General features: G+C 41.5%; 1 protein-coding gene across 13 annotated transcripts in view; it reads left to right on the top strand.

Annotated features, from left to right (window-relative positions):
- The window catches only part of myt1lb (myelin transcription factor 1-like, b), a 117,277-nt gene extending 93,090 nt beyond the window's left edge, over window positions 1–24,187 (top strand). For 8 of the 13 annotated variants that reach the window (XM_030443336.1, XM_030443330.1, XM_030443331.1 and 5 more), the window contains 11 exons: window positions 1,324–1,614; window positions 3,340–3,458; window positions 7,060–7,128; window positions 8,382–8,444; window positions 8,573–8,656; window positions 13,510–13,731; window positions 17,955–18,049; window positions 18,571–18,674; window positions 18,809–18,952; window positions 20,433–20,495; window positions 21,558–24,187. In XM_030443336.1, coding sequence (XP_030299196.1) covers window positions 1,324–1,614; window positions 3,340–3,458; window positions 7,060–7,128; window positions 8,382–8,444; window positions 8,573–8,656; window positions 13,510–13,731; window positions 17,955–18,049; window positions 18,571–18,674; window positions 18,809–18,952; window positions 20,433–20,495; window positions 21,558–21,698 — 1,395 coding nt within the window. In that variant the 3' untranslated portion in view covers window positions 21,699–24,187. The remainder of the gene's footprint in view (window positions 1–1,323; window positions 1,615–3,339; window positions 3,459–7,059; window positions 7,129–8,381; window positions 8,445–8,572; window positions 8,657–13,509; window positions 13,732–17,954; window positions 18,050–18,570; window positions 18,675–18,808; window positions 18,953–20,432; window positions 20,496–21,557) is intronic. The other 5 variants (XM_030443329.1, XM_030443334.1, XM_030443335.1 and 2 more) reach the window with 5 other exon arrangements.
- Window positions 24,188–27,719: the final 3,532 nt, after the last annotated feature.

Below are 27,719 nucleotides of genomic sequence, written 5' to 3'. Positions count from 1 at the left end.
TGAACCGTCTTTGTGTGTAGCACCACTCTCATCTCTGTGTTTGTTTTGCATGACTCCGAACTTTTTTTCATACTTTTCATTTTTCAGAGTGAGATATGATTCTACACAGACTAATAACCAAGCAGTTATGATGTTTTTTCCCTTTCTTCTACTATTTTTTAGTCCTTGATCACAGTTCTTGCAGTAGCCATGCCTAGTCCCAAATCTATCACCCTGTATGTTTGAGTCAATGTGCGTCACAGAGGTTTCGGCTTCAGACACCAGGAGAATCCACCCCTAGGGACACTGTCAGCTGAAATCAGCATTAGAGCGGGCTTTCCTTCTTATGAAAGGGAGTGAGGAGGATGAGGAAGAGAGGGGAGATGAAAAGAGGGAATCAGTTAGAAGGATATTAATGACAGCAAGGACACAAACACATGCCTACCAAAACATAATCCATGGCAGCGGGTCTCTTTCAGTATGTGCCTGCTGTAGATTTAAGTGTGCACAGAGCCATAGATCGAAACATACACTCAGAAGGCAAAGTGAGTGTGTTGGTGAACAGTCAGTCTTGTTGGATGTGGTCCTCTTTGTGCCAGAACACAGTATAGTTCTGCCTCTACTTTTGGGTTTGCGGCAGTCTAGTTCCAGCTACTGCTGCTCATCTCTGCTCTCAACCCCACCCCTAACCCTAAGCCTCTGCCCTCCTGTGATGTCCACTCACATTAGTCTCACACAGCCCACAGCACAAAGTCACGCACACACACCCTTCTGCCTGCACAGAACACAGTCGAGACCATAGCGGGATGGAAGAAAAGAGAGAGGCAGAGAGAGATGGAGAAACGGAGGGGTTCACAGAGGGATGCACTCGTCCTTGAGCACTGATGACCTCCTCTTCTTTTGACCTCCTTAGAGTGTTAAACTACTTTGTTACTGTAGACTGCTATAGTGTAATATTTCATCCTAGATAGACAAAAAAAAGAAAAAGGATTGGACCATTTTTTCAGGTATTTGAACTGCAGGTGTTCTTGATCCATCTTTCCAGACATCTAAAAAGTTCACAAGTGAAACACATCACTGAAAGACCAGAAAATCCAAGCATTTTTCATGTACTTCTTTAGTATTCACCGTGTAATCAGCTACTGTTTTGCCCAGCTCTGATCCTAGAATATGAATATGTTTGACTGCTATTTAATCAGAAACTCTCTCTCCCTTTTATCCCTCTCTCCTTCCCTGCCTCCTTATGTTCTGTGCATCCTTTTACCCATCCATCACCTTACTAAAAAAACACACAATTCACCACGCACACACCCATCTATTCAACATATACTGTCCTTACCACTGGCCCCCACATACACACATGCATGCACAACACCCACATCCACACGCACTTTCCAGAGTCCTGGACTAGATGTTGACGAGAATGGTACATTGGACCTGAGTATGAGCAAGCGTCTATGCAGCGGCGGCGGCGGTGGAGGGGACTCAGTGCTCACCCCCCTGGAGCCCATGTCCCCCCAGAGGCAAGCCGCCCTGCTCGGCTCCCGCTGCTATGGCATGGGGGATGCCGCTGACTGCTGGGACCTGCCTGTCGACTACACCAAGATCAAACACATAGACGAGGACGAGAAAGAGGTAAAGGAGAAAATGACAAAACTTACTTGACCGCTAATGTCTGGTCGCTGCCCAATAAGTTAGATATTATTTATCATTTTTTCACGAGGGAGGGTACATCACTTTGCAAACATAACCATTTATTATTCATTATTTCAAATATAAAGGAAGGTGCTGTAAAGGTTTATTCACTTATCAAATTGTGTTATATGAAGCAGAATAACACATAAGAGTTTTTCATACAAACATTTAGTTTTTGATGTCTAAACCTGAAATGCTGCTCTATGCCTTAGAATGCTGCAGCCCATATTCAGTTTCCTTGAAGATGTTCATGATGTTGTTATGATTTTGATGAAAATGACGACAAGTGATGAAGAGAAGAATAGCAGAGTGAGATTACAAATAAATGAAAGACAGTTGTGATGATGATGACGATAATGATATAATTATAAAACTAATAAATAAAAAACAGTAGTATATATCACTTTTACTGTCTTCCAATGTGTCTCTGCCCAAATGATGCCCTCCAAGCCATTGATTCAACACAGTGTCTCCACGTCAGATATTTACATTGTCATCTGATTGTCTTCTAGGTTTCTTTTCTCCGTGTCTGACTCACTGTTACTTGTTGAATCATTACAAAGTAGTATTAGAGATTTTTGAAGGAAACCTAATGAATCTGCATGTTAATTGAAGTCAGTGTTACCATGCCCAGAGGTATCTGCTCTGTTTGTCTCATGCTACCTGCGTGCTGGCTTTCTGTTTTTACATTTCGCTCTCTTCCAAAATGAATTATGCAAAGTAGCACCTTGGGAGGGAATCGGAATAGCTCATCTCATCAAAGAACTGCTGGAAATCAATGCACCACTGCTGGGTGTGCCTGTCAGTGTGTACAGGCGCATGCACGCACAGTACATGTGCCTCTGTTGGTGTGCGCATGAGATGTGAATTTCATGAGTGTGTGCGTTTGTACCCACGTCTCTCTGGGAGTGTGTCTGTGTGTATATGCAAGTTCCGTCCCTAGCCTACTTTCTGCTCTGCTTCTCTGCATGTATGCATGTGTCGCTCTCCTTCCTGTCTGCCTCTCAGCCTGCGCTCCGCTTAATTGGAGAAGCTCGCTGGCTGACCCAGCGTCATACACTCTGAGACAGCTTGAGCACTGGATAATTTGGGCTGTATCTGGACCTGTCTCTTTATGGGCATTACTGTACGTACACTGCCAGCATGGAAGAAAGGAAAGTGTATTTGCATCAACAGCCGTCATGCCCTGGCTGCATGCACTGCAGACAAAGCATAGCCCCACATAACACAGCCAGCAGCACTGTGACACTACACCACAGTGCCATCTACTGACTGACTGCTGCAGAATAGAGCTAGCCAAATCCCTGAATGTTCTGGTCTCCCTCAAATTCATGAAAGAATGCTCTGTGAGCATGCGCATACCCATAACACACACACACACACACAGATGCACATGCTGCTCATTTGGCACTGGGTTCATCATTTTCTCTATGGGATTCTATTTTCTAGCTCTGTTAGACTGACAGGTGATGCACAATAGTCACACAGGTTCAACCGTATTTAAATTGACAAGACTCTATAATAAATAAAAATAAATAATAAATAATGATGGAGTGTGATACAAAAAACCCTCTTCATCTTTATTTTCCCATGTCTCTTTCTGTCTTCCCCCTCCCATTCGTCTCTTCTTCCTCGCTTCACTCTGTTCCCACCCAATCTCAACAGGACGACCTCGATCCGTTTCATGACCTGCTGGAAGACCGCTCCTACACCACAGATGTTAACATTCCCAGCCCCAAGCCCAAGTATGTCCAGTGCAAAGAGAGTAAGAAGGACCTGATAACGTAAGAGCCCTCCTTCTGTTCCCGACATCCCTGTGTTCCTCCCATCCACCTGACCCCACTTGATTCTCCCAAGTCATGCTCTGCTTTCCACCCTCATCTCATTTCTTGTTTTTGTCTTCATCCCTGTCTTTGCTCCAGTTACCCTCAGAGACCTACCACTCTCTCTCTCTCTCTCTCTCTCTCTCTCTCCCTCTCTCTCTCTCTCTCTCAATTCAATTTCAACAAGCTTTATTGGCATAACTGTGGTTCACAATATTGCCAAAGCGTACAGGATTACAGAAAAAAATGTTAACAATAATAATGATAACAATAATAATGATGATAATAACAATAATAACAATAATAGCAATAATAACAACAGTAATAAACAGAATATCAGTATGCAGGTAAGAACCCAGTCAGGATCAGCTGGTTCATGTGGAGGAAATCATGTCAGGTGTTGTTGTGCAGCTCGTCTCTTCTCCTGTGGCAGCATTCACAGATCTCGCTGCATCTACAGCAGTGCCAGTTTTTTCTCCCAGTAAATGTTGTAGTTTTTCTTGGTCCGATAGTTTGGGGAAGTCTGGGGTTGTACCTGTGATTTTAATGTATATCTGGGTTCTGAGATCTGTGTATGTGTCACAGTGCAACAGGAAGTGCTGCTCTGTCTCCACCTGTCTGTGTGGACAGAACCGACACAGCCGGTCCTCTCTGGACAGCCGGGTCTGTCTGTGTGGACAGAACCGACACAGCCGGTCCTCTCTGGACAGCCGGGTCTGTCTGTGTGGACAGAACCGACACAGCCGGTCCTCTCTGGACAGCCGGGTCTGTCTGTGTGGACAGAACCGACACAGCCGGTCCTCTCTGGACAGCCGGGTCTGTCTGTGTGGACAGAACCGACACAGCCGGTCCTCTCTGGACATCCGGGTCTGTCTGTGTGGACAGAGCCGACACAGCCGGTCCTCTCTGGACAGCCGGGTCTGTCTGTGTGGACAGAACCGACACAGCCGGTCCTCTCAAGACAGCCGGGTCTGTCTGTGTGGACAGAGCCGACACAGCCGGTCCTCTCTGGACAGCCGGGTCTGTCTGTGTGGACAGAGCCGACACAGCCGGTCCTCTCTGGACAGCCGGGTCTGTCTGTGTGGACAGAGCCGACACAGCCGGTCCTCTCTGGACAGCCGGGTCTGTCTGTGTGGACAGAGCCGACACAGCCGGTCCTCTCTGGACAGCCGGGTCTGTCTGTGTGGACAGAGCCGACACAGCCGGTCCTCTCTGGACAGCCGGGTCTGTCTGTGTGGACAGAGCCGACACAGCCGGTCCTCTCTGGACAGCCGGGTCTGTCTGTGTGGACAGAACCGACACAGCCGGTCCTCTCTGGACAGCCGGGTCTGTCTGTGTGGACAGAACCGACACAGCCGGTCCTCTCTGGACAGCCGGGTCTGTCTGTGTGGACAGAACCGACACAGCCGGTCCTTTATGGACAGCCAGGTCTGTCTGTGTCTGCCGCTCTCTAAGGCCCGGCTGTGGTCGCTGAGTCTGTACATAGTCAACGTTTTCCTCAGTCTCGGGTCAGTTACAGAGCTCAGATAATCTGCCATGGAGTATTGTCTGTTTAGGGCCAAATAGCATTGGAGTTTGCTTTGGGTTTTGGTTGTGGATGTCCAATAGCTGATGTAATTGTCTTTTTCTTTTGCTATAATTTGGTGGGGCTGGATGGTGTGAGGGCGGTCTTGGTGCCCGGTGCTGTTGGAGCTCAGCCTGTGGACCAGCTGGCTGAGGGGACTCCCTTCTTTGCTCTCCTCTTGGCATCGTAGGGCTTTGTAGTGGTAGGAGCTGGGCTCGCTGGCTCTGAGGTGTTGGTAGAACTTTATTGCTCTTTTTTGGATCCGAATTAAAAGGGGAAATTGGCCCAGTTCAGCTCTGCATCCGTTATTGGGGGTGTTCCTGTGAACTTGGAGGATGTTTTTGCAGATCTCAGTGTGCAAGCTTTCGATTGGGTGTTTGTCCCATTTTTGGAAGTCTTGGTTTATGAGAGGGCCCCACACTTCACTACCATACAATACGATTGGTTCAATTATCAATTGAAATATTTTGATCCAGATTTTGACAGGGATGTCTATGTTTGAAGACTTTTTTATAGTCCAGAAAGCTCTTCTGTCTTTTTCTCTGAGATCCTTAATGGCCAGATTGAAATTTCCCGTCGATGTGATATTTAGTCCTAGATATGTGTAGCTGTGTGTGTGTTCTATGTCCGTAGAGTCCAGGTGGAACCTGTGGGGATGTTTCTGACTCTTGCGTCGTTTCTGGAAGACCATGACTTTTGTCTTCTCCAGGTTAACAGTCAGGGCCCAGGTCTGACAGAACTTTTGCAGGTGATCTAGTTGCTTTTGTAGAGCCTCCTTTGATGGAGCGAGCAGTATTAGGTCATCTGCAAACAGTAAACATTTGACTTCTGTGTCAGAGAGGGTGAGACCAGGGATCTCTGACTCTTCCAGGGATTTGGCCTCTCTCTCTCTCTCTCTCTCTCTCTCTCTCTCTCTCTCTCTCTCTCTCTCTCTCTCTCTCTCTCTCTCTCTCTCTCTCTCTGAGAACTGGTAGCTTCTACCGATGCCTCCGCTGCAGTTGACTTCTTCTGATATGCTTTATATTTGTAAGAAACAACACCAGCTATCAGTTTTGTGCTCTATCGAGTGTAGCCAATCTCAGCAACCACTATATACATCACAGACAGTGAAGCTAAACTGGAAACAATGAAAACAATTTTAATAATAATAAAAACAGAAACAACCCCTTTTTCTATCATTTTCACATTTTCTTTTCCTTCTCTTTGGGCTTATAAATCTGTCTATTTTTCCGGTGGCAGATGTCCCACACCGGGGTGTGATGGAAGTGGTCACATGACGAGCAATTTCGCTTCACATCGAAGGTGTGACTTCCTTTTATCCTGGTGGATTCTAAGTCTATTTCACTTTATTGTTTTCAGCTTACCTCAAATATGCTGTCAAACAACTGTAAGCAGAATGCATCTCTCTTATTTGTTGGCTCTTTGACTATTGGCAACATGACATCCTACACAAGAATATCATGAAGTGAGAAAAGACTAAAATAATGAAGAAATTGGATACATGCTAAACCGATTTTCTCAATAGGCCTTATAAGCCTTATAAGATGGTTTTTAGTCAGTCCTCCTGGCCATTTCCACAGTGCAATGTAGACTAAACATTTACTATTCAGGGCAGAAGACTCAAGCATAATTGCATAACTGCTGCAGTGTGAGGTGAGTCTGCAAGGCCTGAATGATATCAGTGTGGGGGCTGTCCCGGCTGCACGTTTTCCACTGAACAAGCTCAGGAGTCTGACTAAGTCGTCATCTTTGAAAACAACTTCCAACAAGACTTCCCTTTTATTACCTATGAATACAAATACTCAAAGGATTCACTTATTTAAATCAACTCCCTTCACTTGCACCACGGCTTTTTGCATTTCCTTGTGATATTTTATGTGTGCATGTATTTTTCTGTCTAAGGTATACAAGTGTGGTCTGAGTCATTATTTTTTGTTACAGTGGTTATGGTGACTTGTCATCTTAGTTCAACTAATGTTCCACTGATATATTTTTCAGTCTCTCAGGTTGTCCTTTAGCTGATAAAAGCATTCGAAGTATGCTGGCCAACAACGCACAAGAGCTCAAGTAAGGCGTGAGATGACTCACTAATATATGCATATGTATGATTTGTATGTTTTGGTTATTCCTTGCCTAGGGTAATGTCAACCTTACTGATGGTTGACAGTGCACATAATGGCAAAAAGTTGCGACATAAAGCACAATATGAATAGAAATAAGGAAGTAAATATTAACTATGAAGTCAAAGAGCAGTCTCACTGCTTTCTAAGGAAAACTATGTTCAGTCTGTTGATATTCTAATATTTTTCATATTGCCAAAAAATAAAAAGACTTAGAACCAACTAGCAATACAATGATCCAGCTAACAAGCACTGTGTGTGTGTGTGTGTGTGTGTGTGCGTGTGTGTGTGTGAAAACCTGCCATCTTTTCATGTGCCATAGACCTCCAGTGTCGCACAAAAACTATTAAAAACACATCAATGATCCACGCTGTTGCACTGGATGACATGTTCCTTTTCTACCATGAACACACACTGGTTTGTTTTCACATATGCACCACCCTGATGGCCCAAAAACTCAAACCTCACCTCTTTCACCCACCAGATGTGGATTAATCCACTGCTGAAAATAGTACACAAGAAATACTTTAGCTTAAAAGAAATACAAAAGATTTAAGTAATGTTTGCTACAGTGCCCAACTGTTTTAGGAAATGATTTTGTCTTGTTTTAATAAAACTATATACATTCCTCACCACCCATTTTGGTCTGAACATATATATTAGATTATATTAGATTTAGATTTAAGTCAGTAGCAACCGTGGGCTTGGGGCTGAGTGCCTTAGAATGGGTAGGGAAATCAGAAAGTATGCATCAAGAGATTTGTTGACAGTAAGAAAATATACTGTACCATCTTACCAGCCTTATTCCTTTTTAGTCTATTAATTATAAACAATGTGGGACATACATTGAGTGCCAGGGGCTCTCAGGCTCAAATCAAATACTGTGAGGTCTCACAAATGACTAAATCTATGTTTTTTAAAGTAAATTGGACATTGAAATCTTGAAGTGTCAGCAATACATTCTATACATGCAGAAATTCATTTAACCTCCAGCCTCACTGCTATATATCAGAATGACATGATTTCAGCCCAACAACACAAAGAAGTCCATACTCAAAAATGCATATTTATCAGAAGAATAAATATGCATTTATGCAGTCATTAAATAGACTGATAAAAAAAAAAATAGTGACAATTAGGCTACACTTCATATGCACTGTTGCTGTAGACCCTGAGCCCCTCTTGTGTTTTCTGCCCCAGGTGCCCGACACCAGGGTGCGATGGTTCGGGACATATCACTGGCAACTACGCCTCACACAGAAGGTACAGCACACATACATGACTCAATGCCCTATTCTCAATGTCCCTCTTGTCAGTCTCACATATTGTTCACACATGCACGTGCACACACACTCACACACACACGTTTCAATTTTGTCATTTATCTGCAGTCTCTCAGGGTGTCCACGGGCCAGGAAAAGTGGAATAAAGATCATCCACAGTAAAGAGAACAAGGAGGACCAGGAGCCTATCAGGTACAGTACAGACAATGATCATCAGTCTTCCGTCTCCCTTTAAAACTGTGATACTGAAATTCTTCCTCCTGCTACTAGCACTGCTCACTGTTCACCTTTTAATTTACATTTCCCATGTAGAATATAAAACATGACATATGAATTTCCTGTTCCAGTTTACTATTAAAATGGTCCAAGTAAGCTTTAGGAATGGGAAAAGAAGAGACATGTTTTGTTTTCTGATCAGGACAACACTATTTGACTTGCACTAATGCAAAAATTAATAAACCGGTATTCGCTCTGACAAGACAAATTTGGTATGAGTTTTAACTCAAATCTGAGGGTGCAGGAGAAACTTCAGAAGAGCAGGGTTGTTACAATTGAGAGAGTGGAGATTCTGCTGTCTCTGGTGAGCTCTTGCAGACAAACAGGTAAGGAAAGACAAAGAGGGAAGGATAGAAGCAGAGAGAGATTGATTAGACTCCACCTAAATCCCACAATGGGCTCCTCTGGTCTCAATCCTGCAGCTGCATTGATTTCTCTGGTGGTGCAGAGCACAAATAACACATTTTGGCTATTCTTGATCTTGTCATTCTGCTGCATTCTCGGGACAGTTTGCCACAGGTATATCTGTCAGTGTGCTCTATTGATATAAAAATAAATGCAATATATTGAATGCACAATTTGAACTACTGTTTGAATTAGTAGGGAACATACTGTGCTTTGAAGAATAATTACTTGATGTATGACTGAGGCATTACTGGTAATGTGGCAATTAGTATGTCTTTTTCAAATAAAGAGTGTGTGTTATGTCTTGTAAATTATATTTGAATAATTTGTTAAATTTGACTCAGCATTTGTTGGTAATTTCACTTCTGATGTTTGAATTGATCATGAAAATCCATGTTCTGTTAAGATATTGAATGTTTAAATCAGAGAATGTTATTGTTTTTAATAGTCCCAATTTATTCAGTTCACCATTATATATTACAAATAAAATCATCAAAACCCACATTTCAGTGGCTGGAAGCAGTTAATATTTGACATTAGGAAATGACAAAAAAATATTATTTGATTATACAAATAAATTAATGTTCTGTTGATCAACTTATTGATTAATTTACTAGTCACTGCAGTTCTGTTAGATTGCATATTGTATCAATATATTTCAAGATATTGGTGGAAGTGTTTTGCTGTTTTTTTAAGTCATGGGGATGGGCCAGAGAAATCACATCATCATTTCATTTTACAGGCATACATTTAAATCCATTGCCGGCATAACATTTTCCCTGCTGCCTTGATAAGATTTAACCCCGTTTTCTAAGTAGTAAAAATGCTCGAGAAAGACTTAGAAAAGAAATTCGAATGTATAGTTGAAAAGCAAAGCACCAGATTTTCTAAGAATAAATCAACTGATGCAGTATGAGTGCACCTTAAACACATCGTCAGCAACAACAGCACTTGAGAACAGCTGGAAACGGAGGTCAGACTTGACAGAGAAGAAAGTGATTGCATTAGTGGATTAAATTAAAGCTATGACTGTGTGTGCAGAATTTGAAAACATTCAACATTTGCATCAAACAACAAAGAGTATTAAAAAAAACATTAGGTGATGAAAGCAGCAGTTAAAGATGCCATAAAGTTCATGCAGTATGGACACTATCCAATCATCACTATCCAATCATTCAAAACAATCTAGCTTTATAATTGACATCAATAAGCCTGAAGTCATGCTATTACCTAAAACTTGCCCTATACTATACTAAGGTTTTTGTGGTCTTGTCAAATTTGTCAAAGTTGTTTTTAAGAAAGTCAGTCACTCTTGGCTTACCTTCAATACATGTCAATTTAATGTCAAGGTGAATATACACATTATCCACTGTTGTGTTGTCTTAAAGTACCCATAATCATGAAGTTGTAGCTATGTTTGCCTTGAACTACAGTCTTATGTTAGCTGTTGGCACGATCGTTTGAGAACTGTGCATTACATGATTCGCCGCTAAATGACGTTGTGCCGGAAACGCGACTGAACGAAAAAACAAACTAACCATTCTTCCTGCCAAACTGACCGACGGGAACTGAATCTCTACATTCAACGATGAAATCCACCTCTGCTGTGGATTATCTATTTTCCACAGCAGAGTGCTGAGAGGAGATGGAGAAAAACAAAATTAGCAGTTCACTATGAAATTTTACCCTAACCCTAACGCAATCAAACAGTCAAGAATCTCCCATTTCCAAAAACTAATTGACAAACATAAAAACAACCAAAAATTCCTCTTCTCCACAATTGACCTTTTAACAAACAAAAATTTTAATAGATCCTCCAAAACACCAACTGACGCCCTTTGCGAGGACTTTGTGATAGACTGAAGAACCTGGTCGGCCTCTCTGGTACTGTTCTTAACTGGTTCGTCTCTTACCTCACAGATCGACATTTCTTTGTAAGTATGGATACATGTTCCTCAGAAACCCAGAAAAAAAGGGGGGGGGTTCCCCAAGGGTCAATTTTAGGTCCAACTCTTTTTAATCTTACATGCTTCCCCTTGGGGACGTCATCAGGAGGCACGACATCAGCTTTCATAGTTATGCTGACGATACGCAACTGTACATCGCCGTGTCCCCTGATGACACAGGGCCTATTGATGTCCTTTTTAACTGCATTTTAGATATCAAGACATGGATGGCAGCAAATTTCCTACAGCTCAACCAGGACAAAACAGAGGTTCTACTCATTGGTCCTGAGGGCCAGAGAGAGAAACTTTTACCAGAGTTAAAGGATTTTAAACCATCACAATCTGTAAAAGATCTGGGTGTGATTTTTGACTCTGAGCTCAGTTTTATTCCACACATCAAAAATATAACAAAGATAGGTTTTTACCATCTTAAGAATATAGCCAGAGTCCGCCCGTTTCTCTCTCAGGCCAGCACAGAGGTGCTGATGCATGCTTTTATCTCGTGTCGTTTAGACTACTGTAATGCCCTGCTCTCTGGCCTTCCCATAAAGAGCATTTCGAAACAACAATTATTACAAAACTCAGCTGCACGAGTGCTGACAAGGACCAGAGGGCGGGAGCATATTACACCAGTTTTAAAGTCGCTGCATTGGCTCCCCGTGCGTTTCAGGACTGATTTTAAGGTTCTTTTACTAGTTTTTAAGTGTCTTAATGGTCTTGGGCCTTCTTACTTATCTGATTTGCTTTTACCTTATCAGCCGCCGCAGACCCTGAGGTCCTCCGGCACCGGCCTGTTAACCATACCACAGGTTAGTTCAAAAAAGCACGGGGAGGCGGCTTTCAGTTGTTATGGGCCCCGACTGTGGAGCAGCCTGCCGGAGAACCTCAGGGTCACGGAGACTGCTGATATTTTTAAAAAGAGGCTTAAGACCCATCTTTTTAACCAGGCTTTTAACTGAAATCTTAACTGTTTTTAATTCATTTTAGGCTGTGCTAATCAGAGCACAATTTATCCTTTTTTACTGTTTTAATCTCTCCCGTGTTTTAGCCTTTATGCTTTTATTTTTTATAGCCTGTCATGTCTTCGGCTCTTATACTTTTATGTTTTAATCCCTCGTGTTTTTAGCCTCTATGCTTTTATGTTTTAGTCCCTCGTGTTTTTAACCCTCCATACTTTAACCCTTTACTGTTTTAGTCTGTCAGTTTTTAATCTCCAGTGTTTCCTCATGGGGGGCCTGTTGAGTTGTCTCTGGTCTGGCCGGGAGGGGGGAGGGTGCTGTCCCGTGTACAGTTCCGGCCCGGGTGACTAGAGGGCTCTGCACCTTGGTGCGGGGCCTCCTGTCTGCCCGGGTTGGGATGGTCTCTGTGGCGCCGCTCCCTGCAACCTTGGACTGGGATCTCTCCCAGTGTGGTTGGCCCCCCCCCCAAGGTAGCTTCCTCTGCGCCTCAGGTCTCGCTGCCTAGCCATGTCTCTGTAGTGACAGCTAGTGTATGTGTAGGTGTGAGTGTGTGTGTCTGTGTGCGTATGTGTGAGTGTGTGTATGAGTGTGTATGTATTTGTGTATGTCTCTGTGCATATCTGTGGGGGTGGGAGGGTTGGGTTCTTTTAATTTTCTTCTCCTGATTTTATTTGATGTTTCTCTTTTTCTGCAAGAATGTGGTAAATATCTTACGCTTGTGTAGTGAGTTTACAGAAAACAAAATATTAAGAGATAATTAGAGAGGTTCATATGTTTAACTTGCACCTTTACCCATTGAACAACCATCTTTATTTGCTTCATTTACACTTCAAATGTTGAAATTATATGAGATATGATCCTGTTTTCCATCAAACATCTACCTGCTGAGGCTTAGCAGCTGCTCTCTGGTATACACTACATTCTGTTTGCCTTCTGAGTAGTAAAACTGTATATACTGTTTGAGTGAATATCATCTGTCTGTTCCCCCTCTATACCTTTTGCTATCATATGAACAAAGATACCATCATCTTATTTAAAGCTGTCCCAGTGGCAGCCTTATCACAGTTTTGGAATGCTGACAGTGCATCAACACTAGTGCTAACCAGATGCATTATGGCAGTGAAATATTCCATATGTCACACCTCATAAAATGGATTATGGCTAAAGCTTGCTACATCTGTGAAAGTATCAGTTCTATCTGCATATAACAGCAACCCAGCTTTAGTTCAACTTTGTGGTATTTTGACAGAAAAGAAAAGATACAGTGGATATCGTGTGCACTGCTGTCTGCCACAATGTCTTTTTTGGTGGTGTTTGAGATATTTCCCTTTATAAATTCAGGTCACAAGTCAAAGAAATTTGCTTAACTAATCCATTCGCCCATGCCTCCTTAACCAGTGAGAATGAATCAAGCTGTTGAGTGAGTCTTTTCTAAGAATATTCGATTCTGTCTCCCCAGGTGTCCAGTCCCAGGTTGTGATGGTCAGGGACATGTAACAGGGAAGTATGCATCCCACAGAAGTGCATCAGGATGCCCCATTGCAGCCAAGAGACAAAAGGATGGCTACCTAAATGGCATCCAGTTCACGTGGAAGTCCGGCAAGACAGAGGGCATGTCCTGCCCCACACCAGGCTGTGATGGCTCGGGTCATGTCAGCGGCAGCTTCCTGACACATCGCAGGTGGGAAATTTGGCTGTGTGTTGTTGCTAATAAAGTACTTGTGTTAAGGTGCCCTGTCCTTTTGGGGTCAAACAAAACTAAAGTCGTGTTTAATTCAGTGTGACTCAACAAAAAGCATAGGGTGAATTTTTTAGGTCTAACAAATGTGTTGAATGCATTTTCTTCCTCATACAAAAAGCTCAGTGCAGAACTCATATATATCCTGCATTATTTACAAATAGTGTTGACTTGCTAGCAGTCCTCTGTTTTCCTGCTTTTTGGGGGGCATTGCAGCATATCAGCTTATGTTAGTGCCAGCTGTCCTGTAGATCAGTGAAATAGTGGGAAACCAGGAATGTGTATTCCATCCCCCTCATGTGCTTCTTTTTTGCATGCACATGAGGCACAAAACAGGTCCATACACTAAACTTAAAATGTCGTAAAAACAGATTTAGTTTAACATTCTACACTGACTTGAAACTTAGATGAAAGGATGGCATGCAGTGAATAATGACAATAGTTGATGCACTGCTACACTCTGGGTTTGGTAGGGATCAAATAAACATGATGTGATCATCAGTTGGCTTTAGAGACTCAGAGCTGGTTTTCCTTACCTTGGATAGAGCCAGGCTAGCTCATTTCCCCCATGGCTGTGGCTACATACAGTATTAACCATACAAACATGAAAGTGGTATCAATCTTCTTTTCTAATGCTTGGCAAGAAAACAGATTTTGACCTATTCGCTTAATACTGACATCAGTTTCTCTCATACATAGACTTGTCTTGGGCAGGTCACCCAAAGAATTTTGGCGACCTGTTTGAACATTTCTTACTTTTTTATCTGTGAAAGAGAATGTTGCCATCTGCTCAGACAATCTGCCCTCGCTCTACCCCTCCCAACTACTGACATTTGCACATGCTTTGCAGAGAGACAAAGAGGCAGAGAGAGAGGTGTTCTCTGGTAATATGGTGCATGCCTCCTGTAAAAGCACTGATTTTGATGCAACCTCTCCTATTAAATTCAGGCCTACTTATACAGTAGGGGTGGGAAAAATAATCGATTCTTGGATGAATCGCGATTCGGACGTGGATGATTCTGAATCGATTCACAAATGTCAAAAATCGCTTTTCTACATGTTAATTGACAACGTAATGTTGACGGACGCAAGAGGCGGAACTCAGAAGTGCAGAAGTGCAGCGCCAAGACAGTTGACAGCGTGCACACAACAAAAAACATGGGATGTGTCGTGAATGTCTGTACTCACAAACAACTCATGAGTGGAACGTCTGAGGCATTTGTTCACGCCAAGCGGCTTGAGAGCAGCGTGGAGACCGCTGTTGGCTGTTAAGCTGTCAGCTGTTGGCTGTTAGCTGTTGGCTGTTAGCTGTTGGTTGATAGTTGTTAGCTGTGGCGTTGAGTGCGCAGCGTCCAGGTTAACTTGCAACACCTGTGACTAACTATCGGGTATTTCTGTCATTCCGCCGTGCGTTCAAATGGTTACTGAAAGCCATTGTTCCCAGCCGCATACATCGTTATTAAGCTGAATCCAAGTCGATGTGAAAACTGTACACTGTCATACAGCCCGCACAGTATGTTGAAATCCAGCCCGAACTCAGCGTGAGGTCAGTCAGCTGTGGCAAAGTGTGAGTCGTCCAGATCAACCTGTGATACAAACACCTGTATCGACCGTCGACCAGCTGCAGCTGTATTAATGTACTACATGTATGCTGCTACAGGAACACTTTTCTTTTCCTTTTGGTTCTTTGCAAAGCTCGATGTTTGCTAGCAAATGTAACCTTCCAGTTGACTTGCAACATTTCTTTCATTTGTTTTATTAATTAAATATATTGGAAGTAAATTAAGTATGGATCATTACAAATACTTTGCTTTGAAAGTGCCAGATTCAGATTCAGATTCAGGATTTATTGTCTGCGAGGGGAAATTCATTTTCACAGTTCTGTTCCAAAGACACCAGCACACGTGCAACACCATAAAAATACATACATACATATACAGATAAACAAAAAAAAAAAGACCACGACATCTACCGCCTGCTGTTTAGAGCTGTAATGGCAGAGGGGATGAAGCTTTTGCAGAAGCGGGTTGTTCTGCAGGACAGTTGTTGAACCTTCGACCAGAGGGGAGGAGGGTAAAGTATGGATGTAATGGGTGGTGGGGGTCATGGGCTATGTGCAGCGATTTGCAGATGGTGGCAGTGTTAATGAGGGCTGGCAAACTTGGAGTTGGAAGGCCAATTATTTTTGAGCAAGTGTGAGTGACTCTGAGAAATGTGTTTTTGTTATTGAGGGGCAGCATGGTGAAATAGCAGATTGCACAGTACAGGAGAATGGATTCAATGATGCTGCGGTACAGAAGAAGCAGAAGGGGTGGTTTGATGGACAATGATCTGAGTTTACGGATGATGTGGGTTCTCTGCTGGCAGCGCTTAATAATGTCTGAAGTGTGTTGGTTGAAGTTCAGTTTATTGTCCAGTGTGATCCCGAGGTATCTGAAACTGTCCACAATCTCCATTGGCTGATTGTCAATGTGTATGGGTTCATGAGGAGTGGTTTTCCTACAGTTGTCGAAAATGAGTTCTTTGGTTTTGGTGACATTGAGAAGGAGATGATTGTCCTTGCACCACTGGGAAAAATGTGCAACAGAGTGTTTGTATGCTGTGAATGAGTCCTGGTCCGAGAGAAGAGCCAATATGGCAGTGTCATCAGAGTTTTTAAAGTATTTGGTTGTGGGGGATGGGCTGAGACAGTCATTTGTGTAGAGTGTGTATAAGAATGGACTCAGAACGCAGCCTTGTGGTGCACCTGTGTTTATGATGATGAAAGGGGATGTAGCAAGGCCCAGTTTGACAGCCTGAGGCCTGTCACTCAGAAAGTTGTAGATGAAGTAGATGAGAGGAGGTGGGATGTGGAGACTGTGAAGTTTGCTGATTACCAGATGTCGCTGGATGGTGTTAAAGGCAGAACTGAAATTAATGAAATTCACCCTGGCAAAGTGTCCGGGAGTGTCCAGGTGTTGAAGAAGGGTATGGAGCAGGCATGCAACAGCATCCTCCGTCCCCCTCCTTTCCTTGTATGCAAACTGGTGTGGGTCCAGTTGTGGGCTGACGACTGGGAGGATGGCATTCAGCACCAGTTTCTCCAGGCACTTAGCGATTATGGAGGTGAGTGCTACTGGTCGGTAGTGATTCAGTTCTGAGGGACGGGGTTTTTTGGGAACTGGGATGATGATAGAGGTCTTCCACAGAACTGGCATATGGGACAGGATGGATTCAGAGAAGAGAGGGAAGAGTACGGAGGCTAGCTCCATGGCACAGGTTTTAAGGAGTCTCCCACCGATCCCGTCTGGTCCCGGGGCTTTGCCTGATTTGCACCTCCTGAGTTGATGGCAAACATCCCTTTCAGTGAAGGGGATGGAGTAGGGATGCTCCAGCGCTGGGAGGTCCCTTAACAGTCTCTCGCACTCGGCAGAATGGTCGGCCTTGTCGAATCTGGCAAAGAAGTTGTTAAGTTCCACAGTGAAGGAGACGGGGTCAGTGGGTGATGTGCGGGTCCTTGATCTAGTACCAGTAAGTGTCCTCACTTTCTGGTAGGCCTGCCTGGTGTTCATGTTACTGAAGTCTCTCTGTAATTTGTCCTTGTATGCCAGTTTTGCTTTTATGATTTCTATTTTAACTGAACGATTAATGTCTCTCAGTCTGGACCAGTCTTTACACAGGAAAGCTTGAGAAAAAAGTAGAAAGTGATTAGCAAACTCAGATTTAATTTATTTATTTATTTTGAATCATGCATGGAAATGTACATAAAAAACCTGCTGCATCGAGATGCATCGAGAATCGATTTAGAATCGAATCGTCGACCTCTGAATCGGAATTGAATCGAATCGTGAGGTGCCAAGAGATTCCCACCCCTATTATACAGTGGTTTTTCAGGCAACTTTCTAAAAAAGAACAGCTGACAAAGAAATTCAGTAGCGCAAAAACATACAGGGAGAGAGAGACAGAAAAGGAGGGCAAAGCAGAGTGTGCGCATTGTGGTTGACAGTTAGAGCAACACAATTCAGTCAAACTGCACTGGTACATGGCCATTCTATGGGATACACTATTGACATAAATGGGATATTTCCCATATAAAACTCAGCAGTCTATAAACCATGTTGAATAATTGTTAATGTATGTGTGTAATATACAGAAACAATGCTTCTTTTCCTTTTTGCTGCCTCTAGTCTGTCAGGTTGTCCACGTGCCACCTCCGCCATGAGGAAAGCCAGGCTCTCGGGAGTGGAATTGCTTACAATAAAGCAGCAGCGTGCCAGCAACGGTATCTACAATTACCACTCAGCTACACAATACAGCCAATCAAGAACATAGATGTGGAATGATTTGCGGAACAGAATGCCAATTTCAGATAATAAACCAATCGGGAGTATGTGTGTGGTGGGCATTGTCCGAGTATAAACTGCCTTTCAGGGGCAGGGTGTCAATAATTAGAAGCTTTTTGGCAACAGTCAGACATGGAATATCTGAGCTAGCTTGTAGTTGTGTGCTGCATCTGTTTTCCTAACACTTCACCCTGGACTTTAATGTATCTCAATTTCTCAAAGAAGGATGTGAAAGGATCACAATGGAATTTGTCTGTGAGATTGCTGAGTCTTAATCAACTAAGATGACCTGCCCCAGTTCTATTGTAGAGGTGCAGACAGTGACCAGCAGAATTCTTACTTAGCGAGAGAGTCATACTATGTAATTTTAAGTTACTCTAGTCCAACAGGCTGTTAATCTAATTTATGACTGAGGCTTTGTAGTTACATGTTAGTACTAATCCTGCCTCCTGCTTTGTAGGACTGGAGCACGAAGAGGACATCAAACAGCTGGATGAAGAAATCAAAGATTTAAGTGAATCAAATTCACAAGTGGAAGCAGACATGATCAAACTTAGAACACAGGTAAGTCACATCCTGTCTGCTAAATTAATTGAACTGTGTTTATATATAACTGAGTCAACCATGGTGTGTATCGTTGTATCTGTGAATACAAAGCTCTACTGTACCATCCTTTCATCCACTCCTCGTTCTCTCAGATTACAACAATGGAGTCCAACCTGAAGTCCATAGAGGAGGAAAACAAGGTGATTGAACAGCAAAATGAATCTCTCCTGCATGAGCTGGCCAACCTCAGCCAGTCACTGATTAACAGTTTAGCTAATGTCCAGCTCCCTCATATGGTAAGGGCCACCAGGAACGGCTAGCTGGCAAGTTCCAGAATATAGCAAACCATAGCACTATAGCAAGCTTATTCATTTATTTGTGTATTTCATCACAGTACAGTGCATGCTTAGTCTAAAATGTTGAACATTGCTTGGCTTTCTAAATTGTGAGGGGGAGTTGTGAAATGAGGTTTTTTTTTGGCATTTTACAGTGGTAGCAATTCCAATCACATGTTTAGCTTAATCAAACATATATGCAGCATATATTGAGGTTGTATCTATGCTTTAAAAGAGGTGTGATAGTTAAGGTTTTATTGTAAAGTGTTTTGTGAACTTGTTGAGGAATAAAAACCAGTTATTTGACTGGATATTCATGTGCTTCAAACTCCTTATTCTATTTGCTGTCATATTTTTTTTTCAACTCTTGTAGATTTCCATTTCACACACTATTTCATCCTGTAATACGTCCTTCACAATGCCATTCATCATGATATCCTCTTGCATAATGGATACGTTGACTTTCATTGACAAAAGAAAGGATTATTCTTCAGTTGAGCATCCACATCTTAGTGGCAAGCCATTTTAATGATCATATCCTCCTTTTATATTTTAGCAATTGTTCAGATAGAAAAAAAAAAAGTCAGTGACACTCGAATCCAATAAATTTAAGCAGTTGGAATTTTATAAATGATACCCTCTGCCATTCGGACACCATGGGCTGGCTCTGTGGCCCTCTTTATACCTGGCATTAGCAAGCATCTTGGGTGCAAGTGGACAATTAGTAGTACAGTTAAGTACAGGTGTGAATGCACCCAAGAGGCATTGAGATAGGATTGCTCGGACCACATTTTTAGGTGGGCCGCATAAGAAGGGATGCCAACTCCACTGATGTTCTCTGCATAAGTTGAAGTATGTAGTTATCACGTGCCAACAGCATCATATTAACATATGAAACAGCAAGAATTGACTAACATCAGGCAAAATGGATTCTCCTTGATGGAGTACACATGAAACATGCTGTCTGACGATATCCGGCTGCTCTGCCTCATCTCTCTGTGATATATGTAGGAACTCCAAACTCTTCCAGTCTCATTTTTGGTCAGACAGACAGTAAATTAATAAAATTCAGGTTCAAAACAACAACTCAAACAATGTTTTGTTTATTTGCGTATGGAGCAGAGAAGTGAGATTCAATCATGCATGGTTACTCAAAACCCATGTGGGGACGCATTCCACTGCCAGGTGTGAATTAAGGTATTCGGAGCTGTCCACTTGTGATCTGATCACCCAGGCATGTAAATGCCAGGTTTAAACAGGGCCTCTCTGTGTCTTCATGTCTTGTATGTCTTCATCTATAACCAACTTCTATTTTTCCAGTCAATTTACGATCTTAGGTGTGTGGCTTTATATAACATACTGCCACCTAAAGTGTATATGTATCTTTTACAACTTAGTCAAATTAAGCTAACAAAAATGTGTCCCTCCTTTCTTTCCATAGAAACCACTGGCACACAAAGAACCTCCTCTAAGGAATAGCAGCTGCTTACAGATGCACCAGCAAGCAAGTCAATGTTTTATATCATTTAAATTGCTTTGTTCATGCTCTGTACTCAAATATTGTATTTCTCTTCCTCTATAATGTTGGCAATAATGTGGAAGCAACAAAAGGCCATAAGGATATAAAAGGATATGAAAGGCAACTGATACTTAATTGTGAAACTTAATACATAATGTTGAAATGTAAATACTACTAAATGTATGTATTTGGATTGATCTTCTTGACAATATTGTTAGTATGGAAGCCGTGAGGGACAAGTGAGAAAAACAAAATAATCATCCAATTATCAGTGCCATGTCTTTCACATAAAAATAATTTTACCATGTGTTTAGAGCAAATTCAAATTCACCTGGAATAGCATATGCTTTTAGGCCTGTGAGTGGTGAGTGGTGCACTTCAGTGGTGGTGCTCTTGTGCCCAAAATGAGTATTACAAAGAAACACTTTTAAAAGTGATCCTGACAATGGGGAAAAAATAAAAATCAACAGCCAAGACTTTAACAGATGAAAACAATAATTACACTGAAAATATTTTCTTTTTCCACTTATATACATGTTTAGATTCAAATAGGAAATTCCAAAGCACAGAATAATACTACATTTCTCTATTTCTTTTAGTAATTTATCAATCAGATCTCGCTACTATCTGTCTACAAAGTCCTGTGACCAAGACAGAGAAATTATGTATTCATTTTCCATCTGTATTTGCCTCCATTTGTTTTCAAAAGTAAAATACTGTAATGCTTAATATTCAGTGCTATTTATATTTCAACAAAAAGTATTCTGTGGGTACTATCTGCTCATAAATTGTTATAAATTGTTATAAATAAATTGAAATCATTATGACCTTTCTTTACTTCCATACAGTGTCCTTCATGTATTTTTTTTCTTGCCATTATCCACATACAGTAGGTGCCCATGTTTTCTTCACACTTATGATTAATGTGATGGTAGCATATTTATTCATGAAACTTTACGTTTGTGAGCAGATTTGCAGACTTCTTAAATCCTCCCTCACCTCTGTTTTTCTCTGATTGCCTCCATCTTGTGTCTTTTGGTCCCATAGGAGCCAATAAGCGAGCAGAACTTTGACGCCTACGTGACCACTCTAACAGATATGTACACAAACCAAGACCAGTTCCAGAGCCCAGAAAACAAAGCCTTGTTGGAAAACATCAAGCAAGCTGTTCAAGGGATCCAAGTGTAACCATTCAGCAAAGGGAGATTTTCTTACCCCTAGCAGGTGTGGGTGGTGTATTAAATCCACATACAAAAAGGCAGTGATGGTGTTATCTCTACGGTTCAGTGCAGTAAAAGATAGTGTTATATATTCTAAATTTTGTTCATTCAAAAAAAGAGGTATTATGCTTAGAAAGACCTTGAGATTATTTATTTATTTTGTTCTTTTCTTTTCAGGCCTTGCTTTGAGGAAGAACATTAATGAGTAACCGGCAAAATACTTTTTGAGGACATTCACATTTTGTACGTTTTCATATGAGCTGACATAGTGTCATGTAATGTTTCTAGCTGCTCATGTATGCACATTTTTAGTGTATATTTCTGAACAGTAAGGTAATGATAACAGAACGTGAATTCTTTTTATTGCTTGACAACAAAGCATTTTAGATTAAAAAACTGGACAGTGAAATAAAAATGAAAAAACTACTAGCAAAGAGGAAGCTACTTATTTTTCTCTTCACTGGATGATTATGGACTTGATGATTTTAGATGTTTTTTTTTCTTCGTCTTCGCCTTCTTCTTTTTATTGCTTGAGAAATGTTTCTGTTTTGTTTTGATGAGAAAAAAAAAAGATGTGTAGCTGTAGGTGGGGGCATTTTTAATTGGTGCTGTAAATGAATCCGGAGAGGAAACTGACCTGATGTATGTATGAATGTATGTATGAACAGTTATATTGTAAACATCATTACACGGAAACCTGATGGTGGAAATCCCATTATCTAGGAGAGCCAAGTAATTCCTAGAGAAAGACATCTGTGCGGTGCATGCATGTTCACGTGCTCATCCTTAACCAATCTCAAATAGAAATGATGTGTAAAGACAATGACCTATAGAGACTGCATTCTAGCCTTTCTTGTATCAAATCTGCTCAATTTCAAGACTTGTGTTGTGAGGATCAAGAAATGTCTCAGCAATATAATAAGTGAATAATTTGTTCATAGTAAGTATGGGACGCACTCTGCAAAGGAAAAAAAAGGTTGGGTATATGCAATTTCTTGTTTATAAGCATAGCGGGGTAACATGAATCTTTTTAATATAGCCTATGTAAAATATTGATTTTTATACAAATCTTTTAATACAAAAAGTGTTTTTAAAAAAGAGGAGGGAACCTGGACATTGAGTTTTAGAAGCGAAAGTTTGAGTTCCACTTTTTTCTGTACGATTTTGCACAGGGACACCTTCGTTTCCATGTTTTGATGTTCTTACAGAAACTAAAAGCAGTACCCGAGAGCCTAAAAGGAGGGTCTCAGTGGGTTTTGTAAAGAGTATTTATAGAGTATGACAGCGGGACTTACAGGGTCACTGTCCCCACTTACGTGCCAGTAGACTATTTGCACTTGTCCTTGAAGATATTATCCTTGCGTACGGCGGTGTGCAATTTTCCAGGTGACCTCTTTGGCACATGATTGGAGCAACCAACTGCTTGGAGCCACTGTAGGTGTGGATTTAGTACCACTGAGAGAAGAACAGGGACTTGAAATCAGAGGAAAGGTTGATTATAACCATAGCAGTTTTACTGTAGGCTTTTATCAAGTGTAAACAGAAGTGTTCTTTCATTTTTGCTATGTTTTAGGAAGATAACGTTATCCCCCAGCAGCACTTTATATCTAATCACTGTACAAAGGATTAAATAGTCAATCAAGTCAAGGTTTTTAAAAAAAGCAGAGGAAATGGTGAACAAGACCTTCAAGGGGTGATACAATCCACTGTCACGCCCGCGTGCCTGACTGTATGCACCCCTACATTCTGTTGTTCTAGTTGTTAGCGATCATGTTCAGAATTTGCCTTTTTGAGAGCTAATGCAAAAGGTGCTTGTTGTTCACCTGATTGATTCTCATCTATTGTACTTTTACCGTCCTACTTCAGGACTCTACTACCAATCATCCATGACTGCATATGCCTTTTCCACAGCATCGTGTCTGCAGCTTTTTGCCAATATAGTAATGCTTCAGTAGAGTAATAGCTAGTACCAGTTTTTGAATTAATTATCATTATCAGTAAAAAGGGAAAAGGGATTTTAAAGCACAAACCGGCTGCTCATCTGATGTTGGTACATAAATAACAAACCTAAATAGAGTTATCTGTGACTATCTATAGGGATCACACAAAGGTCGTCACATATTTAGAAAGCTGATTTTTCATATAAATTATTGTGAATTCATCAGAGTTTATTATTTTATTTGAGCCAATTCATTTTGAGACTGGTTTTCAGTGACCATTACAATGACAGGATTTTGTATGAACTATTGTGCTCTCTGTGGAACCGAAGTTTGATTTATTTTTGTACTACACAGCATGGATTTGTTGACATTTTAATTTTGCTATAAATGTGTGAGATCACAAGTTGCTGTGATATTTCATTTATAAATTGTGAACTTTGTACAATTTTTGTCATGCTGGATGTTGACACATCTTACTCTGAATAAAGAAAAAATGTGTTGCCAGAGGCCTGTAAAATGATTTCTTTAGAGTATTCATTCCATTGATAAACTGCAGGCACCATCTGCAAAGAAGAGTTACACCGAACTCTTCACCAGCAGATGTCAGCAAACTCAAACTATACAATACACCACAAGTACACCTTGTGCTATGCAGCTTTCAAAGATAAACCATCACAGTGACTAGCTGCTAAAAAACAAAATTTCAAAGTGAAATGAAGTCAAGAAGTGTTAAAGTTAAAAACATATCCGCAGTTTGGCCGGCTTTCCTTGGCTGGCACCCCTGGCATAGGTGCAAGGGTGCTCTGGCCGATTCATCACTATATATCACTGCACACACACACACACACACACACACATAAATATGTTGTTGACGAATTACAAGCATGTCAAGGACAGAATGCACCATGAAAATGTCATGTAAATTAAATAATGATAGTCAGACGAGGCTTACTTCCTGTTGCTAGTAGGTGGCGCAATGATTAAACCTCCTAATGGGCATGTGGATTTTCAATAAGGGGTGGCAATAGCTCAGTCCGTAGGGACTTGGCTTGTGGACTTGAAGGTCTCCGGTTCAAGTCCCACTGGAACATGTGATGTGGAATGTAGCTGGAGAATGGGCATTGCTGAGGTGACTTTGAGCAAGGCACTGACTCCTAACACTGCTCGTTGGGCACCGTAGCACATGTGGCAGCCCCTTCACTCATCTCCTCTATACATTGTGTGTGTGCCTGCTCGCCTGTGTGTAATGTGAGTGGAAAAAAGAATTTCTGCTTGCGGGATTAAAATAGTAAATACAATTTTAAAAAAATGGGAGGGACATGTCAAATTTGGGAAAGAGTTGACAATGTACAGATGAGTTACAACAACTTCCTTTTTCAAGGTGACAAACACAGTGCCACAGCAACGTGTCCAGTGAGAAGCCACAATATTCACAACACACCATCATCACGATGGTGAGGTTTTTGTGAACAAATCTAATCAACATGTTAGAAAAAGTATGAAGAACAATAGAAAAATCTCGTTACCTGTTGCCACTCGGCAGCACTCTGACTGTAACTGAATATTGACATGAGGCCAGGACTCCAATCAAATGTGAAGTCTGGGGCAGTTTTGACCATGTGCAGTTGAGTTACAGCAACTTCCTGTTTCCTGGAGAAACACTGATATTTGCCACCACACAACAGTCACACCCTTCAACAAAAAGCCAACAGGAGCTGTTTTAAGAAGTGAAGAAAAATGTAATTTCAAGCTGACTTTAACATAATATTGGCATGTCGACATCTTCAATACTATTATCAAATATGCAAAGTTTGGGGCAGATTGGACCATGCATGGTTGAGTTACATGAGCTTCCTTCTTCAAGATGAATCATTGGCCTTTGCCGCTCTGCGACAGCCACACTCTTTGACAAACAAACATCACAATCTTCATAATATAGCATCAAAAAGGTCTGTAGTATTTTCTCATTATGTGTGAGGCAGATGTGGTCATCAGAGCAGTATCTCATAGTAAAAAACACATTTCCAGCTGCCACTAGGGGGCACAATGAATGTCACTGAATATTGACTTGCAAATGTGTTCCGGTCGGGACTTTTACAAAACGTGTGAAGTTTGGTGTACAGGTACAGTGAAGTTACAACAACTTCCTGTTAAATGGCAAATCATCGACCTTGAGGCTTATAATAACTTTTAATCACAGAGGCATTAAGATTGGACAAATTGCTTTGAAGTTGGTCGGGTTAAAACTATTAGAGGAGTTCGCTTCTATTAAACACATGCAAATCACCAAAATATGTTATAATGTGTAGTGATTGAGATCCTGACCCACCAAACATCCTGGAAAGCGCCTCCGAATTATCCGTTCACACCGGGACGGCTCACCAATAATCCGGCCCTGATAGAATTGGCGCAGGATCCCCGCATGCAAACGGCAGTGTGAAAGAGGCTATTGGCACCTTTTGTGTGACCGGCTCATTAATTAAGATTCAGATGCAGCCAATCTAAAGGCAGGAACACTAGCGCTATCCTGCTCTGACTCGAGTCGTGGGCGTCTCTGGCATCGCGGCTCGCTAGCTACTGCTATGACAAGTCGGCTGTGTTTCCAGCCTCGATGCCGGAAACACAGCTGACTCGTTGCTCGCGAGCCTCGATGCCGGAAACACAGCCAACTCATAGCTTACGAGTCGTGATGCCGGAAACGCCCGCGAGCTGCGATGCCGCAGACTTGCGAGCTAGTGCTACGACGAGTCAGTTGTGTTTCGGGCATAAAGGCTCGCGAGCTAGCCCGCAAGCCGATGCGGGAAACACTTGTAGCTAGTAGCTCGTAGCAAGCCCGTAGCAAGCCCGTGGCTAGTGGGCTCCGAGCTTGCTATGTATACGGCTCTGCGTGACGCTATTTATCATTTTAGATTTGATTATAGTAGGACTCAAGTGATTCGAGTTAATGATACTAGAGATTCGCGATTCACAGGTTATTTTAATGACCCGGGTTAAAGATCCAGATGAGTCACCATTCATACACCTCTAGTTCAATGCAACTTTTCTGCGGAATGGGTCAGACAAGAGGCAACGGAGTAGTCGAATAAAGGCAGTTGGCTGTTGGTTTGAGTCTGGGCGGTGTGTGGGGGCCTTTGAGGCATGCAGCCTAAACCTAACCCTAACCCTAAACATTCGATATTAAAAAGGAATTCAATATTCAACAATTAGCCAAGATAACCAACTTCACACTGAAGCAATTCAAGGAAGTTGCAAAACCCTTGCCCATATCAATCTTCACATCTATCTGTCCTTCTTATTTTAGTTCATACCTCATCTTGACAAGGGTTGGGTAGTAACAGATAACATGTAACTCGGATTTTGATTATAGTTACATTGTCAAGAATGACCTGATTGCATTTTCAACATATTCAAAATATGGCCAATTCATGATAACAATGATATATTGACTTATGAAAAGAGCATTTTGCATACGAGGTTTCATCTTCATGATGATTTATGGATAATAAAGTTGTTATTCCTTTTTATTCAACATGAAAATGGAAGATACAAATTTTGAGAAACTGCTTGCCCTGTGTTACAGCAGCAACGACTTCCATGTAGCCTTTGATTTAAAAAACAGCACAAACAAAAACTTATACAAAAGAGGCATCCACATGTTGTAGAATATGCACAGTACATCTATAGTTTGTGCTAGTACTGGTTTTGAAAGGGTAATTTCACTTGACCAAGTTATAATGTAATGCTGAATATGCAAAATGCATTTTATTTGCTTTAAAAATATTTTGAATAATTTGCAATCTCAAATTTTTGTGGTAATATATTTTCTTCTGTAATCCAGTGGATTATGTCACTTTTTACTACATTTTCCCCATCATTTGCATTCAGTAACTGACCACATTTCAAATAAATCTCAAATTGTGTGGTTTAAAGTCCCCTCTTAAAAAAACATCATATTAAACATTGTTATTGTCCCAACACTGTAAAATGTCTTCAATGATTGGACCTGATGCTTATTAAGAGATCAAATCTAACTGGTCAACAACCTTATC

Source organism: Sparus aurata, chromosome 16 (assembly GCF_900880675.1).
Source record: "Sparus aurata chromosome 16, fSpaAur1.1, whole genome shotgun sequence".
NCBI classification, from domain to species: Eukaryota; Metazoa; Chordata; class Actinopteri; order Spariformes; family Sparidae; genus Sparus; species Sparus aurata.
This window is presented reverse-complemented; position numbering and strand designations above follow the sequence as displayed.